Here is an 18,707-nt window from a genome sequence, read left to right on the forward strand (position 1 = left end):
TCAAATCATGCTGAAATAATAGCAATTAATGAAGTAAATAGAGAATGTGTGTGGTTGAGATTGATCATAAAGTTCATTAAAGAAAGATGCAGCTCGAAAAATGATATCAAAGTATCCATAGATATATTTGAAGACAATGTCGCGTGCATAGCTTAATTGAAAGGTAGCTTCATAAAAGGAGACAGAACCAAATATATTTCACCAAAATTATTCTTCACACATAATCTCCTGAAGAATGGTAATATTGATGTACAACAAGTTCATTCGAGTGATAATCTTGCAGATTTATTCACAAATGCATTATCAACATCAACTTTTAAGAAACTAAAATATAAGATTGAAATACGTCATCTCCAAAATATCAAATGAAGTTTTTATCAGGAGAGTAAAATACGCATTGTACTTTTTTTCTCTTAACCAAGGTATTGTTCCACTGGGTTTTTCTGGTAAGATTTTTAATGAGGCAATATTCAAGGTGTATTATCAGATGTGTATACTCTTTTTCCTTCATTAGGTTTTTTCTCACTGAATTTTTTTTAATAAAATTTTAATGAGGCACATTATCTTTTAATGAACTCCAATCAAGAAGGCAACTTGCAAGTAATTCAAGCAGAGATGATGAAATTATGATCTTCATCATGAAAGTAATGAGGGAGCGAACAATGTGTATTACAAATAATTATGTACATATTTTTCTTTTGTATATGGACATCCAATGGGGAGTGTTGCAAGATAATATGGATGTCCCTTTCTTGATTTCCTTCTCCCCTACCTTCATCTTATGCCCTAACCCCTTTAGTCAACATTTGCATACTTCAAATTGGCTATAAATAGTCAACTAATTTGCAAAGATCAATACACAAAAATCTCTCAACACTCTTTCTTAGGGCTGGGCGTTCGGTATTTTTAAAGTTTGGGTTCGATAATTTAATAATCGGTAATTTAAAGTATATATCAAATACCAAACTTTCAAACTTCGGTTCGATAATTCGGTAATCGGTAAATCAAACTTCGGTTAGGTACGGTATTCGATAATACCATATTGAAGTCGAAGTCTAATTACTGTATTAGAATGCAAGTATACTATGCAAGGGGTCAATGTAATTAGTAATAATAGCAACATATAAAGCCCGGGGACTTCAAATATTGGAGATGCTTTATCATTTTGGACTTCTATGTACAATGTAAAGGAAAAGGAATATTATAGAATTACAGGTATAGGAAAGGAAAAACTAAAAAATGACTGACCGGGCAAAGAGTAATTGACTGAACATAGAACATTGTAAGCATCACCCCTTCTCCATTAAGTAACTATTCAATATAGACAGAAAAATCAGAGGCTGGCCACTGGGAAAATTGGCACTCAAAAATTTGAAAATTTGAAATCATTTCAAAAGTCATAATCTAATGTTTATAAATGTCAAGTTCTTGTATGCTATGTGTCGTACATATCCTCCTCTGCCAGCTGTTGTTTTGATGCGAACAACACGCCTTGAGTTCCATACATGTACATTTTCTATGGTGACATTTGACACCCCACCAGACATCTCACTAGTCACTTTCTATCGATATGCCTGCACTGCATATTGTTCAACCAAAGTGAGCAGCATGTAATGTAAATGGTGTTGCTCTTTTTGATGCTCAAAATAAAAATAAAAGTTACATTTCTTCAAACCAGAGTTACTAATTATCAGCAGGTTAAATATCAATAGTAATGAACATTTTCTCAAATATATTGAATCAAGAAAAACAAAGAGTTATGGGGTGAAATGGGGTGAAATCAAGAAAAAAAAGTTTGTTCAAGCATTGATAAAAATATTTGTACCAGTGAAAGCTAACAGATATTCATAAGATTTCACTTAAAAGTAAACAAGAGATGCACACTTTGAAATCCAAATTTGATGCTATCATTTTGTCTTTTTAAATGATCATTTAATGAGTCTAGAAAAAATTCTTTGGCCCAACCGTAGCATCCAAAATTCGGAGATGATGGACTAGCTTCCTTACTTCACTCCATTCACACATTGAACTTAACTCGCATGGCATATGACTAAAATTTGAGCGGAGCTCTACCAACTGAGCCATGTTCCCGAGCCAAGTAAAGCATGCGTGAAGTAGTCAAATATTGTTCTATTCTTTTAACTGGGCTATCTTGAACTTGAATTAGAGACCTTGCCGGTCAAGTAAACCATTGCAACCACAGTCCAACCAATTAGGAGAGAACCAATAGATTCCTTTTCGGAAGCAATTCAAAATACAAGTCCCTCAACTTTTTACGAATTAAGCTAGACTAGATACCAATAGGATCAGAATAAATATAGAGCACTAAAAATAAAGTACTAAATTTCAAATGAATAATGATATGCAACAACTTCTCATTGATCTGCAGAAGCCATTTCTCATATGCAAACCGAAGTCCTGCTAGGTTAAGCAGGAAATGTTCTCAGCAAACATATGGATTGAAAATGATACAGATACAACACAGCAAATAAGTCAAACAAAAGACAGTAATTATTCTACCAAAAGAAGCCACTGGAGAAGAGACTAATCAATACAAGAAATTACTTCCAGACATCTCACTAGTCACTTCCTATCAATATGCCCGCACTGCATATTGTTCAACCAAAGTGAGCGGCATGTAATGTAAATAGTGTTGCTCTTTTTGATGCTCAAAATGAAAACAAAAGTTACATTTCTTCAAACCGGAGTTACTAATTATCAGCAGGTTAACAATATCAACAGCAATGAACATTTTCCCAAATATACTGAATCAAGAAAAATTTACAATAGTAAAAAGAGAATAAGTTCGAAACTTAACAGAGAGACACATAGCCTTATACCTGAGGCATCTTGCAATTACTGTTGTTGCTACAATTACACACGTAAGTGTACTTAGTCTCTCAAGTAGTAAAGCAGCTCTTTCAAGCCAGATATCGAACCCACAGGGACCTTAATAAGGCAAACAGTTTCTTTTAGATAACTACACTAATTGTAATTGTGTAACAGTTTGAAGATTGTTTGTTAATGACTTTTGAAAATATAACAACTTTCTATAAGTGAGAACAATGCAATAGTTATGTATATTAATCAGGTTTCAAGAAATTCCAGGGCTATAGCATAACGTGAAATCAAGTTTACTATTATTCAATCTTAGTTTTCGATGGACTATTTAATTACTGATCAAAAAGGGTTAATAATCCAATTATGGTTTTCCAACCTATAATTGCCTATCTTCATTGTCAACCTAACTACATCATTGAGTGGTGATAGGTATAAAACAATAAAAACTCATTTAACTATCATTTTTTTATCTTAACCAAATGTGGTAAATAGGTATGTGTTATAGGCATCCTATCTACTAATCATCCTAACACAAATTAGCATGAACACATTCCCTCCATTCTTTGTTCTATCTACTTGTCCTCTTCCAAATTTAAGATAGACAACATATATATCTTAATGTTGGCCAAACATCAAAATAATAACCACGAAAATGGAAGAGTACTTAAAATCAATAACCCATCTTCAACCAAGCTTAAATGTTATTAAACCATGTTTCTAGCTATAGCCCCAAAATTTGGGTGTTTAGCTACTCATATTCGAATAACAAAACCAAGTAATTGAATTCATACAATTTTAGAAATACAACAAGAAGAAGAAGAAAAAGAAACCTAAAATGTTTTGTTCTCTTCTCTTACTTCCTCTTCCTTTTCTCCTGTTTTCCCGCCTCCAAAACGCGTCCCCTCTTTTGCCCTAGCACACCACCTTTTAAAGTGTTTTTTCCCCTCTCAATTATTGATGGACAGAATAATAAACTACTGAAAAGTTAATGGCGCTGCAGTGGCGCATCGCGCCACTATCGCGCCCATAGTGTGCCTGCACTTGTTGTGCTTAGCGCGGCAGTGGGGCATCGCACCATTATAGCGCCCAAAACATGCCTCAGTAGTTTTGCTCCTGGCGCGTCGCGCCACTATAACCTGTGCAGGTTTTGGCGCTGCAGTGGGGCGTCGCGCCACTATAGCGCCAGGACTATTTTTCCTGTCTTTTGCTTTGCAAATTTCTGCATATGTTGGAACTCATACCTTATTGCACACTTGCTTGATATTCCATCCAAAATACACCATTTGACTCCAATATCTTCTCAGAATGCCACACAAAAGATAGCCAAACATAGTGCATGGGCTTATAAATACGCCCAAGATCAATTACAAATCAAGAACGAGAGAATCTTTTGAGCTATCATCCATATCTAAAAAGAATTTAAAATATGTCAACAATTAAACTAAGTAAAAAAAATATAAAAATAAAATACAAAAACTGAAAAACATACCAAGTTCAAGTTTCATAAGATCATTAAAATTTTCTTCAATATTTATGGAATAAGGCTCATTTCGACGCCAATCTTGAAGACAAATAACAGCTTGCACCAATTTCAGAGTCAAAGAAATCCTAAATGAATCAAGAATATGGCCCCCGGTGCTAAAGGCACATTCCGATGCCACACTAGCAATTGAAATTGCCAACACATTATGAGCTATCTCGGAAAGAATTTTATATCTAGGAGAATGAGCTTTCCACCACGACAAGATATCAAAATTGTCCTCATCATCATTCGGCTCTAGTTCTTCACTAAGATACTTTTCCAATTCTGACTTACCACCAAATCTGTACCATCTTGTTTGTTCCTCTTCATTTAGATCTTATTTCTCACTTTTGTTGATTTTGTGCTAGTGTTAGAGATAGATGAATCCAATGTCTAACCCGATAAATTAGAGAGAGAAGATGAGCGTCGAGATGCATTAGAAAATTTTGCTACATACTCTTCAAACATAGATTTTATGTAAGTCACAATTTCATCTTTTATTTCACTCCCCTTTTCATCTCCAAACATATCCTCAAGTGCGTCTCCAACATACTCAAGTTGGTTACGATGATCTAAGATAGAGGCAATAAAAAGCACTTTATTCATTTTTTCAGGAGCACCCTAATACTTGATAAACTTTTCTTTTATTTGTTCTCCCATTTTTGCCAAAGAAGGATCATTGTCTTCCATACACTCTCTTAAATGATTGTGAAGCTCAACTATATCTTCAAAGTGACCATTAGAAGTGACGTAGAGCGAACCTGAAACCTTCTTAGTTAGATCATAAAATCTTTTAAGAAATATTACCATATTTCTCACCTTTTGCCAATCATCACTTTCAAGTACACCTGCAACACTTCCATCTTCACAAACATGATTAGCAAGATAAGTTGACAATCCACCATATTCAAGATCAAACCTATCAAATGCACTCTCAAAATATTGTGCGGCATCCAACATCAAGTAGGCCGAATTCCACCGGGTTGAAACATATAAACATAATGACTTCTTACTGCTTATATTTTTTAGTTCACAATATTCCACAAATTTTCTAATCCTTGCGGCAGATTGTCTAACATATTTCATCATTTTCCTAACACGTTTGATAGATGGACCAACTTCTCTCATGCCATCTTGCACAATAAGATTCAAAATGTGAGTCATACATCTCACGTGAAGATGATTACCACATTTCATGTTAGATCCCCAATTAACCATTTGTTTGTATAACTCTTTCACCATGACATCATTAGAAGAAGCATTATCTACAGTTATAGTGATTATTTTCTCCAATTTCCAATCAAGTAAACACTTACTAATACAACAGGTCATTTCGTCACCCTTATGACTAGTAACAACCTAAAATTTTAGAATTCGTTTATGCAAGAGCCAATCACTATCAATAAAGTGTACTGTCAAACACATATAATTTATTCTCTGTATAGAAGTCCATGTGTCTGTGGTTAAACAAACTCTCGATGATGTTTCTTTCAAATACTTCATAAACTTTTATCTCTCTTCACCAAAAACTACATAACAATCCCTAGTCACTGTTCTACAGGAGGAAACTCGGAATAAAGGTTGGGTTTTTTTCATAAACTTCTTAAAACCTTCCTTTTCAACAAAATGAAAAGGAAACTCATTAAAGATTAACATCTCAACTAAAGCTCTCCGAGATACCTCTTGATCAAAAATTCAAATTGCTCATCACGCATTTCACCTTCTAATGGAAAGTTTAAATTTGATTATTTGTACTTAGAATTGAAAGTGTGAACCTTATTTGGATTTTTAGGACAAGTTTCAAATGTTTATTCAGTCCACTTGTTCCATTTTTAGTTGAATCAGCTAAGAGAACTTTACCACAATGTTTGCACTTTGTTTTATTAATTCCATTTTCTATGAGCTTATCATAATGCGGCCAAGCAGCAGATCTTGATTCTATAGCTTTCCTCTTCATAGTCATTGAATGTTGTTCAACTTCCGATGTTGAATCAAGAGACTCAGTAAGAGCTAGAGGTGCGCTTCCACTGACATTGGTTGTTCGACTTGTTTCATCTTTCATCTAAACATAAAAGAGAGTACAAATGTTATAAGACATAAATTGGAAGTGTAAAACAAAATCAAAAAAGAACAAATCTTGCTCATCTCCGATAGAAGAATTTGCGCTAAACCTGTGTAATAATTTTAGAAAAAGATTAGAAAACAAGAAACAAACAAAGGGCGAGCAGAGAAATAGAGCTTACACAGATGAATAACCTATTCGTCAACAATAACAGCCCCCTTTGCCGCTACTAAACACACTATCTCACAACAAAAGATTGCCCAATATTCCCTTCCTTTCCCCTTTGTTGTCCCAGTGTTATCAAAAGTGCTTGCTTCAGCGCTTTAGCGAGAAGCAGAAGCAAAGTGCACATAGGGCTTTTCTTCCATGAAGCATGACTATGGAGAAAAAGTGTGCGTTTCTGAGAAAGGTGAGAAAAACGAGAAGCATGCGCTTTAGTGAGATCTCGTTCTTTAAAAAACAAGTTGTAAAAATATACTTACGACAACTGCGACTTCTTTTTCGCTGCTCTTCAACTACTGGGACTTCTCTTCAAGGTAAGTTCTCTTCTCTAATTGTTTTCTTCTTCTCTAATCCTCTTTTTAATTTTTTTTCTCCTCTTCTTTTTTTCTTTGTTTTCTTTGCTGCTACTCGATTGCACTGTTGAGGTTGTGATCTGTGAAGGACTGAAGGGCGAGCGCCGAGCAGAGAAATAGAGCTATGATTGTGAAGGAGTGAAGCACTGAAGCTGTGAAGGACTGAAGGTCTTAACTCTCAAGAGTGAAGTTGTGAACTGATTTGTGAAGGTCTTAAGAGTTAAGACTTAGGTTTAGGGATTTCAGATTTGGGCTGGACAAATATTTTGACAATGGGCCTTTTCTTTACTCCTTTAGGCCCTACACTCCTTTAGGCCTAACAGAATACAATGGGCTGCAGAATTGGACTATTGGTCATTTACTCATTTAATTTCGATATTCGGAAAATACCGAATACCGAATGGTATAATTGTAAATATCGAATACCAAAATTGAAATATGAATTTTGGTATCGAATACCGAACCGAATTACCGAACACCAAAATAATAAAATAGCCGGTTTGGTTCGATAATTCGATTTTTGATATTTTATGCCCAACCCTACTCTTTCTTTCTCTTACTATCTCTCCTTATTATTAATTTTCTAAGATAGTTTGTTTTATAACATAGATAGCATTTTAGTACTACTACTAATAACAATTTCAGAAAAGGATCAACAACAGACTTTAAAATAAATACTTTTAAACAAACATATTTAATAAATTATAACCACTCATATTGTATATATCATATACTAACAAAGAAACATTAAAAATTGAGGAGCGTTTTTTTTTTTTTAGGGAATGAAATATCCTTGATAATACCTTATTCCGTTTACATAGGCATTTTTTTCTTTCTATTTAAATCTGGTAACAATTAAATTCAACCCACAATTAAATCCGATTTAGTTTATAAGATAAACTCATCCCAAGAAGTAAACAATAGGCAAAAGTAATTAATTTGATTTTTGCGAATAGTTAGTATATTTCCTAAAACACTAAGGGGTCGTTTGGTACAAAAATACATAACGCATGGATTAATAATGCATGAATTAGTAAATAGGAATTAACAATGTAGGAGTTATTTTTTATCAAGTGTTTGGTTCATTGCTTCCCATCTAATTTTGTGTTTGGATTAATACTTTACAAAACGCTTCTTTCCAATTATACCCTTAAATTATTATGAATTTTTCTATTTTATATAATTGAGCCAGGATAGATAAATGTCGGATTAGATTGATTTTTTTTGTGGTCTTCTAGCTAGCTAGGAGAAGAACAAATTTGTTGTCACGTTTGCTATTTTCTCACTTGAATTATTTGAGGATAAATAATAGTCATCTTAATAAATTGATCACTCACAAAATATCAATTTTCAATTTTAAAAAGATAGACATCTACTTTTAAAACCAAAAAAATAGTAAACGGTTGTAAAAATGAATAAACAATCTACGTTTACACCTAAAAATTGCAAGTTGTAGTTTTAATATGTATGCAATTTTATAAATTATTCAAAAAATATATAATTAGAAATCACATATATATTAACAAATAATACATTCAATTAAAATCACAAACGTCACGTGGTGATATGTTTGTCTTTTCAATTAGTAGATATTAAACAACTCACATTTCAAATATTGTATTAATTTGTATTTGATTTATTTAGCAACAAACAACTCTCTCTAAATAATAAATTTGTAAGCTAATTTATTTAAATAAATTTACTAGTACATATATATATATATAAACATAAAATCAAGAAAATAAATAAAATGATTAAAAGAATTTGAGGGGTATTTAAGTCTTTACATATTTTAACCCCATGGTATTAAACATATGTATTAGTAATATCACCAAATAGGAGGTATTAGTGCATAACTAATCCATGAATTAGTTATACATAAGCACAAAATTCGTATCAAATATAGTACTAACTACTAAATAATCTCATACATAATACATGAACTATTTTTCCTAATACTTTGGATTCCTACCAAACGATTTTTTTTATAAAATCCGACGAAAATACACATCATATCATGTTTTAACTTATTTAGTACATGAAAAAATATGGAAAATTCAACGAATTATACCTATGCCAAAGAGAAATCATAACAATTGAGAGACCATGTTGAAAAAATTACTAGTAACAGATGAAAGGGACTATTTTGACAAAAGAACATTTGCTTGGAATTTGCATTTATTTATCCAATTATTTTTAATAATACGTATTCAGAATCAATAAAAAGCTAGTGGTGTTCGTTGGATTCAACCTCCCTCCACTCATCACGCAAGACACGGGAGAGATGGCACTCCGACTCCCTCTTCTCTCTCCTTCTCCATCTGCTTTATGCTTTCTCCGTTCCACTTCGTCGTCGTCGGCTGAATTTACCGGCCAATTTTCAAGGCTATGGACAAGCAGAAGCAGAACCGGACCGGCACTTCCGGTTCTCACGAGAGCTTCTTCGAAGAAAGACGACGATAAACCCGCATTTAACCCGTTCGGTTTTGTCACTGACAATCCGTCGAGCCGAAGCGCAATTCAGATGCCGGAGAGCCCAGCGGAGGACGGAAACGTCGGCCAAATGCTTTACGTAACTCAATTTCTATCTCTTTACTAATTTCTTTTACTTTAATTTGCTCTGATGAGTTTGGTTTTTTTCAATTTGAATTCTGAAGCACGTGAAATTTTTGACGGTGAGAAATGAACTCAGGCTTAGAATTATGTGAGCTGTCTTCTCTAAAACAGTTTAAAATTGTTGGAGATAGAATACTTTTATTTGCTTAATTGTATCTTTTATGTACTTAAAGCGTAACATTTATGAGGTTTTGTAATAAGGACATTGATAATATGATAACTACCTGAAGCCTTTCAGTTTTGCCTTCGTGTTAGATTACTAGTTACAGCCTGAAATTATTAGCATATTCTCAAATTATTATTGTGACTTAGTGATTATTTGTTGTAGAGAATTGAAGACAAAGGAAAGGAATACGGATCATATGTCAAATCAGGAAAATTTAGGTGGTTTGTGAGAGAAACGGGTAAGTTTTTAATTTGCATTCTGGTTGAATTGATCTTGTTTGTACTTTAACGACTTCAAAAAGCTAGAGTTCGGTCCTTGCAGGATCACCTGAAAGCAGACGCGGTACAATTGTCTTTCTCCATGGAGCTCCAACACAATCATACAGCTATCGAGTTGTTATGTCTCAGGTTTAAATGCTAATTTTTAGATTTTACTACCTTCAGACTTGGAAATTTTTGGAATGTGTAGGAAGTCAAAATTCATTACCTTGGCTCTATTACTGCCGTGACTATTTCTATTTACATTTTTGTCGAAGTGTTAACTTGCTGTTATATTTCACTTACTTAGCACTTCGTGCATCTCTACTAATATGACATTCTTTCTACTCTGGCATGTTTTAAATTGTCTGATAATTTTGGTAAAATTTTCACAACTTTCAAGAAAATTTAAATTTATTAAATTATTCAAATGTTGAACTTTTACGTGATGTTTTCTTTATCACATTAACGTTTCAGTCATTCCTTTAATATTTTCTATTTTGAGACAATCTTTCCGTAATTCATTGACATATTCAATATTAAATTTCTATACTCAAACTAGCTATTACAGTAATATTTTCTTCTTCCATGATTTATACTCATATGTAAGTCAACTGAACTTCATGAATCCATCTCCTATAATGTCTTATGAAATGGAGCGAATGTAGTTGAGTAGTTTTCAATTATTATTTTGAGTTTCAGAGGTGCCTCTCTGCAAGATCAAGAAATTTATAGGGCTACTCTTAAAATAGATAGTTGACAAACTGACTATGTTCAAAAGGCAGGTGGTATGATATTTGAAAAGAATCTCTTCTTGAAAAGAATGTACAAAAGATGACTTGGTAATGTTATTGATTTTTTCACTGTCTTAATGTGTGATCCTGGTTAGAAGCAGGAGGAATTCGTCTAGTCACCATATAACTCGCTCTTCTTTTTTATCTGTTCCAAAAATCTCCCAATCTTTTTACTTCTTGATACTATTGATGTTTATCATTCAACAAGAGGCGTTTTCTCTCTGGCTAGCTGTCAGATGCTGGGTTCCACTGCTTTGCTCCTGACTGGATCGGATTTGGATTCAGTGACAAGCCACAACCTGGTTATGGTTTTGACTACACTGGTATCGAGACCTTCTCACTGTAAACTTCAGTATACTTTATCTGAATATTGTTTTTTAAACTAGGCAATATTATGAAGTTCTGAACAATTTTACTGGCAGAGAAAGAGTTCCATGAAGAGTTCGATAAGTTACTTGAAGTTCTGGGGGTGACGTCTCCATTTTTCCTTGTAGTTCAGGTCTGAATGACGTTAACCAAGCTGGGATTAATATTTTATGTTACATATCTATTTTCAGTCTACCGGATTAAAGTATATGATTTCTGGCTACAGGAAAGAATACTATTGGCACTGGAACGATAGTGGATGTAGTAGATTTTGGTTGAACTAGAAAGAAATTTTTTCTTTTTTCTCATAGATTTTTCTCTTTGTAATTTTTCATTCTATGTAGCATGCATGATCAGCTACAGGCCTCTATTATGGGAGGTTACAAAGAATCAGGTTACCTACATATTACAGTTGAAATTGGCCAAGAAACTTTTTTTTTTGTTATTAAGGAAATTCGGTCTGATTTTTTTTTTTAACAGAAGGAGATATAAAATTGAAATGAAGTGTGAATTAATTATTTTTGCATCGATGAATTGAAGTGATTATACGCAAGTGCTAATACTGAAATATGTATGGTCAGACAGGGAAATGACCATGTTCAAAATAAAGGACATGTGGCAGATAGGAAAATTTTGTTGAAGTGTTGTGTTAGAGAAGTTTTTGGTGTGGGTATGACAACCTTAAGAACAGCCCTTCTATGTAGACAGCCAATCATTGCTCTAGTGAAGCACCAAGTAGTTAGTTCATAATCTTGAATATAATCATCTTTCTTGCACTTTACAAGCTATTTTAATACAGATCTTCCTTGTTAATTTTAGGCTTATCGCATTTGTAGATAGTTTTATAAATTAATGATTTCTTATAATAGAAGCATGTTTTTGGGACTTTTGCTCAGGTATCTTTATTGTGATAATCTATTTGTAGGGATTTCTTGTGGGTTCATACGGATTGACTTGGACCTTGAAAAATCCAAGCAAAATATTGAAGCTTGCAATTCTTAACACTCCATTGACAGTTTCTTCGCCTATTCCTGGACTTTTTCAGCAACTCAGGTTTCATTTTCTGTGTAGTTAACCAACTGCTTGCATCTCATAGTAAATTGACTGCTCTTAATTAATGCAAGAAGAACATTAACTGCTCTTTTCACATATTATGGTATTCAAATTGTAACTGAAAGCCTTCTGTGCCTTTTTGTGTCTTAGCATTTTTTGTCTTCCATCAGATTGCAATATTGCTGGGGAAGTTAGCCTCCTAATTGTATTTACTTTTAATATACCATTTATTTAGAAATCCAAAAACTACAGGAAACCAAGCTGATAACTTAGGTGCTTCACTTTGCTTAAGGGGCATGTATTATGTGCCTCCAAATTAGTAAAGAATGAAGTCAGCTTATTGAAATAGCTACGAAACGTCTACCCTTATCCTTATTATTGGATTCTCATTTTCTTCAGATTGTTGTTGAGCCACAATTTCCTGAATGAATTTGTTGCGACTGCTAATCAACATATATAGAGCAATTATTTTTCTTGTTATTTGTTCTTCTGTTTATGAACAAAAGTTTGCTTCATTGCTTTTGAGATGTTCAGTATTCATTCAACTCCTTGCTTTTTAAACTGAACTGTCAGTTAACTATTTTCTAATTGAACTTCTCTTCTTTGTTTATGTATTAGAATTCCCTTCTTCGGTGAATTTACTTGCCAGAATGCAGTAATGGCAGAGCGCTTTATTGAAGCAGGTAGCGCGTAGGTATCCAAAATGTATCTTTAAATTTGGGAATTTTTTGAACTAGAACTATATGATTCTTATCAGTGTGATTGATTTTAAATTAGTTTCTATACTCTCTCATGCATTTAGAACAGAAATTATTAAGATTTAGTTAAGAGTTATCTTAAACCAAGAGTAATCTGAGTCCTCAATATTCTCTTTCTTAACTTGCGATAATATTTCTATCTGATGTTCATTGACATCATCTTAGTGGCCCTGCTAAATAAAAAGATTGGCGATGCACTCCCCAATTCCTAGGAGTGACTACATTCTGCAAAACTATTTCATGTGGTTTTCCTTTAGCATAAGAAAACAAAAACCTGGTACCTTATTCTGTTGTGGCTATTCTCAACTGTCATCTCCCCCATCCTTCCATGTTACTCTTTTGTACTTTTGGCTGATGTGGACAGCTATGCAAAAGAAAATCCTCCATCATGTTCATATCATATATTAATGGCATTTATCTTCAAACAGCTAATCTCTTTTCAGAACCGAGCATAGCCGCCCACATTATTCTCGTATGTTTGATCACTTGTATCTATGGATTATGGCTTTTGAGAATTCACATAAGTTGATTATCTTGGAAGTTAAAGAATGCACTAGTACCCTTAATATTAGCACCAATTTATGTCCTAGAAAAGGAACTACGAAGAAGTTTGAATATGTTAACATTGATTATACCAAATCCCCATGCAAATACAATTAGCTGAAAAAAATACTCTGTAAATTTATGACATGAAAAGTTGCCATATTTTAATGCACTAGAAATTTACTTCCCTCCACTTAATATTACTCATTTCCTACAACTTCCTTATATAACAAAATGTTACCATGACAGCTACGTCTTAAAGCTGGAGAAGGCTGATGTGTACCGGCTACCATATCTGGCAAGCAGTGGACCTGGATTTGGTTTGTAACCTGCATTATTCTACAACTCTGCATAAAAAAAGATAGAGCTGTATATATTCTTATTCTCTTTCATTCAAATTGTATTTATTTGTCTTAAGGTGCTTAATCATCTAGCAATACACATGGTCTATCTTCAATTGTGAAGGAAGTGCTTACCAAATTCTCGGACACCATTCTTTGACGGCTATCAAAAAGACTAGAAACCCTTTGTTTGTCTGTTAACTTAATGCTTTTGAGCAACGATATAAAAGAAGAAGAATTCATACAAGAAGGTTTCTGGAGGATCTAGTGTACATGCAGATCCAGCTGGGTTCTGTGCTTTCAAGGTTTATTTAGCCTTGGAATGTTGAATGAGGTATAAAGTCATGAACCAAAGAACTCAAGTGAAGAGTGAAACAAAGTGATTATGTACTACTCCTTAGAGAACACCAAGTCTTAGTTTTTAAAAGTCTTGAGATTATTGAAGCAAAGCTTATTGTTTATGCACTTGGGATTAGAAAAAAAGCATATTTAAAGAAACATGACAATCAGCAAAAGGCAATCATGTTTTACTGACTAATGCCGAATCTAAAAACTGTGCACTTTAAATTTCCAGCTTTGTTGGAAGCTGCAAAGAAAGCTAACTTCAATGAGACTGCACGTCAAATAGCATCTGGTTTTGCATCTGGAAGGTATTTAATCTACTTTCATTTTCCTTAGTTGTGCCTGTTGCATAAAGTTTGTGTTAGAGCAGTTCTGTATCTTAGGTCTATTCCACATAGCAAACAACGAAGCTTAATCCTTGTATCGGATCAAATTGTGCAGCGATACAGTTTGATTCTCTTTCTCTAATTTTTTCCCTAGCTCTGTTGTTGCTTTCGCTACATTTAGGCATACTAGATGCCATAAACTATGTTAGCTACGTGGCTTCACTTTCAATGTCACTAAATCTCTTCATATGAAGAAGTGCAGAAGCTCACCCTTCAAGAGCTAATGGATGTTGCACAGTTGCTTGTTGCAAATACTATTACACATATTAGATGTAATTCAACTATTAATTCCATTTGTATGTTCCTGTACTTGATCATATTCCAGCATACGACTCTGATCAGAATTCTTTTCTATTTCAAATATAACAAAGTTCTAACTGCTACTGACGCTGATTTTTCTTCCTTCTGGGGAATATGGAAACTCGATTGGTTACTTTCAGTTGGGATAAACCAATTTTAGTTGCTTGGGGAATATCAGATAAGTATCTCCCACAATCAATTGCGGAGGAATTTCAGAAGGGAAATCCTCGATCTGTCGAACTTAAGCTGATTGAAGGCGCTGGCCATATGCCTCAAGAGGACTGGTAATAGATTTATCCTTTCACTTGTATGGATATTAACATCACCTAACTAAAAGAATTTTCACGAGTCAGAGCTGCATTCTTTTGGCAGGCCTGAGAAAGTAGTCGATGCTCTTAGAATGTTTTTCCGAGTTTGATGCACGACCTTCAACTGTGGATTCTCAACTATTCCTGATATTATTCCACTTGCAGCAGTGCTTTCATATGATAATGCTTTCTAAGGTGCCCTCCTTTTTCTATCTTGAAAAGCATAGTGGAATTATTATGATTCTGTCAAAACTCAAAAACAATAGTTGAAATGTAAATGCAATCGTATATAACGGCAACAAGTAATGGATGAACTTGTGCTCCCCTCCCCGCACCCCACAACCTTCCTCTCCTCTTCCTCTTTTCAAGTACATTAGTGTTAAGTCAGGTCCAAAAAGTTTCTGTACTAGTGTAATTATAGTTGATATTTTAAGTAATGTAATACTGTTAAATGTTATTAAATCTAAGGAAGACAACTAATTCTGGCTTATGGAAACTCTTCCAATATCCACAGTGCAATTATTTGCGGCAGAACTTGATTTTCATTTATATTGTCACAAAAATTGCAATGTCTTACAATATAAACTCCAAAACCGTACCCATGATTTTCATCTACATTGTCACAGTAAAATCTCAGGTGTTTTCTATTTGAGGTTGATGTGTATAATTAAAAAAGATAGACATCTTTTATTTGGTTTACATAAACTCCATTCGTACCCAGGGAGATTACATCAGGAAACTCCCTAGCTTACCCAGCCGATTCTCAAGGACAAAAGGTATAACTTTACATTTTAATAGACAAATGAAAGCTATGTCTATAATCCTTCGTCAGGAAGAAGGCCTTGTTATCATTTAGATCAACATAAGGTGCGTAGCGGTGTAGAGTCTAACTGACTTTCATGAAAGGGCTCATTCATCTTGATTGAGGAGTTTCTTTCTGCACATTCACCTCAAAAAGCTTTTTCAATTGGGGCCTCCATCTTTTTCATCTCTGCTTGCTTTCTATGGTAGAGCTTGTGATCTCCATCACTTTCATTGTCGCCAGTAGTCAAAAATAATAATAATGCGTCTTACATGACTGACATTAATTGTATGAGTTTTTTTTTTTTTTTGATCTCATAAGTGGATGAATGAACAAGAAATCTCACACAACTGATCACATAATAAACGTCACCATCGTTACCAATTCAACATCGCCCCCCCCCCCCTCCCCCTCCCCCTTTGTTTTCTTCTTCTAGTCACCATCTTTGAAGACTAATCAGTACAATTTAGTTCGACGTAAAATGCTACTAGCCTAATTTTCCTTTCACTTATTAATTATAATGAATAGTAATATTTAATAACGTACGTTTAAGATGACTTGATTGAATATTGATAGTGTAATTTTTTCAATATTGTCAAGGTATAAAAGTTAATTTCATTGTATCTGTCATGCCAAATTCTGTTTTGTACTTAAACAAAAGATACAAAAAAAATAATTAAGAATCTCTTCCTGGCTTGACTGGCGCATATTCTTTGAATTGAGAATTTGATTCTTGTAAGCATATGAGGGTTGACTCCAACCACTATTATTAAACTCCCAATCACCAAAAAGGAAAATAATAAGAGGAAAAAAACGAATGAAAGAAAAAGTATAGTCATATTAGTTAGTTCAAAAGAATTCTTCCTTTAGTAGAAAACAAAATAGTTAGAACTTAGATGGATCTTTCTTTAAGCTTTTAATTCCAATAAAATATAATATTTTTTTCATATTTTCAGTGTATCTCAATGAACATATTGTAGTAACTTCTGAACTACCATCTTCTTCACACTCTGCTTTTTCTGTTTTCAAATCTTTTTAAACCAAACAAGAAAGGATACTCAACAAAAAAAAAACATTAACAAAGAGGGTCATTTGACTAAATCACCCTAATCTACTCATAAAAAATAATTATAAAAGTATTGAAAGATTTTTGGAAAATGTGTTCAGATCATTTTTTAGGCAATGATAAAGTTAATATCTTCTCGATTTTTTTCTTTCAATAAATCTCTTATTTTAGACTTAATAGGAAAATTTTGGTCTTATTGGAAGGGAACTTTTCGAGACAATACAAGTGTTATGTTATGTAGTGCAAAATTATTTAATTATGATCACACAATGAATCATTACATCATTTTCATGATTACGGTGGAAGTTATTCATATTTATTGAATTCAGAAGTTTCCAAAACTTGGTCATTCATCGAATCTAGAAGTATGCATGTCAGAATTATTCTATGTACTTCTACTAATTAACCAACAAGTTCGAGTAATTAATTATTTCATAGTTTAAATTTTGAGAGTGAAATCGTCTTTAATAGAAATTGCTTTATCTTTTAAAGTGAATATTTTCAAAGATTAGTCAACAAAATGAATATCAAACATCGAGTGAGAAAACAAAAACAAAAACAAATAAATAAATAAGTAGGAAGATGATAATTACAATAAAAAATCCTTTCCCTAGCTCTCTCAATGGTGTTGTTTTTCTGTGTTGAGCCCTATCGTAAAATAAATTTTAGAAAAAAAATATCAAAAATAGTTTTTTCATTGTTGTTGTTTGAGTTGTTGTCCGAACTTTGAAACTCCAATTTCGAAGTGTGTTGAAGTTTGTTTGAGGTTATAGCTGTGTGTTGAAGGATCGAGTTCATTATTTGGGTTTTGGGGTGATAGATTCACAAAATTCATTTTTCGGGTTTGATTTTTACTTATTCACTTTAGCATATTAAGAGAAAAATAATAGTTTTTTCTTGTTTTACCTTAGATATTAATTACTACTCATTCCGTTTATTTTTACTTGTCCAATATGTTAAAAATAGATGTTCACTTTTACTTATTCAGTTTAGAAAATCAAGATAAAATTTATTATTTAGTTCCTAATTTTCTCTTATAAAATACTATAGTCCTTTTTAATGTGCTTTTCAAAATATTAAAAAGAGTTATATTCAAACGGTGATATAGTAAAATTATCATTCTATTTTTTATTTATTAAAAGTTGTGTCAAGTTAATATTGAATAAGTAAAAATGGATGAAATAAGTAATTCCTCAAAACCATTGTTTGAGATCTTTCGAAATGCTAATAATCCTGGATACTATTAAAAAAATATTTTATTTATTATTTATTTTAAAGGAAAATATAAAATTCATTATGGACAAATAATCGTGAACAATACTCATACTAAAAAAAAATTAGAGGGGAGAGGGACATTTAAAGAGAAATATTTATTGGCTTCTAAAAAATTGACAGCCACACAATCAATTAATCTACCCAACACAGTTCATATATGTTTTTTTTTTAATTTAAAGAGAGGTAAGATCTTTTTAAAAATAAGATAATAAAATTATTTCTTGCAATTTAAATTATTTCCTCCGAATTACTGTACTTGTCGTTTTTATTAAACACAGTTGGTCTAAAATAGTGATTATATTAGAAAATTAAGATATAATTAAGCATATTTTTC

The 18,707-nt window shown here is 32.9% G+C and overlaps 1 protein-coding gene across 1 annotated transcript; it reads left to right on the top strand.

Moving 5' to 3' along the window:
• Nucleotides 1-9,224: 9,224 nt before the first annotated feature.
• Nucleotides 9,225-15,746, top strand: LOC129899097 (uncharacterized). The gene is made up of 11 exons (XM_055973904.1): nucleotides 9,225-9,572; nucleotides 9,945-10,020; nucleotides 10,104-10,189; nucleotides 11,063-11,156; nucleotides 11,256-11,332; nucleotides 12,125-12,252; nucleotides 12,871-12,942; nucleotides 13,803-13,873; nucleotides 14,469-14,544; nucleotides 15,063-15,206; nucleotides 15,295-15,746. Exons 1-11 carry the CDS (start codon nucleotides 9,285-9,287, stop codon nucleotides 15,338-15,340), a joined length of 1,158 nt encoding a protein of 385 aa, XP_055829879.1. The 5' UTR covers nucleotides 9,225-9,284; the 3' UTR covers nucleotides 15,341-15,746.
• The last annotated feature ends 2,961 nt before the right edge of the window (nucleotides 15,747-18,707 follow it).

Source organism: Solanum dulcamara, chromosome 8, assembly GCF_947179165.1.
Source record: "Solanum dulcamara chromosome 8, daSolDulc1.2, whole genome shotgun sequence".
Taxonomy (NCBI): domain Eukaryota; kingdom Viridiplantae; phylum Streptophyta; class Magnoliopsida; order Solanales; family Solanaceae; genus Solanum; species Solanum dulcamara.

Excerpts from the sequence above, each read along its gene's own strand:
- LOC129899097 (XM_055973904.1), top strand. The coding sequence starts at position 9,285 with ATGGCACTCCGACTCCCTCTTCTCTCTCCTTCTCCATCTGCTTTATGC. Across the intron at positions 9,573-9,944 it reads ACGTCGGCCAAATGCTTTAC|AGAATTGAAGACAAAGGAAA; the intron begins GTAACTCAATTT and ends TATTTGTTGTAG. Across the intron at positions 11,333-12,124 it reads CATTTTTCCTTGTAGTTCAG|GGATTTCTTGTGGGTTCATA; the intron begins GTCTGAATGACG and ends ATCTATTTGTAG.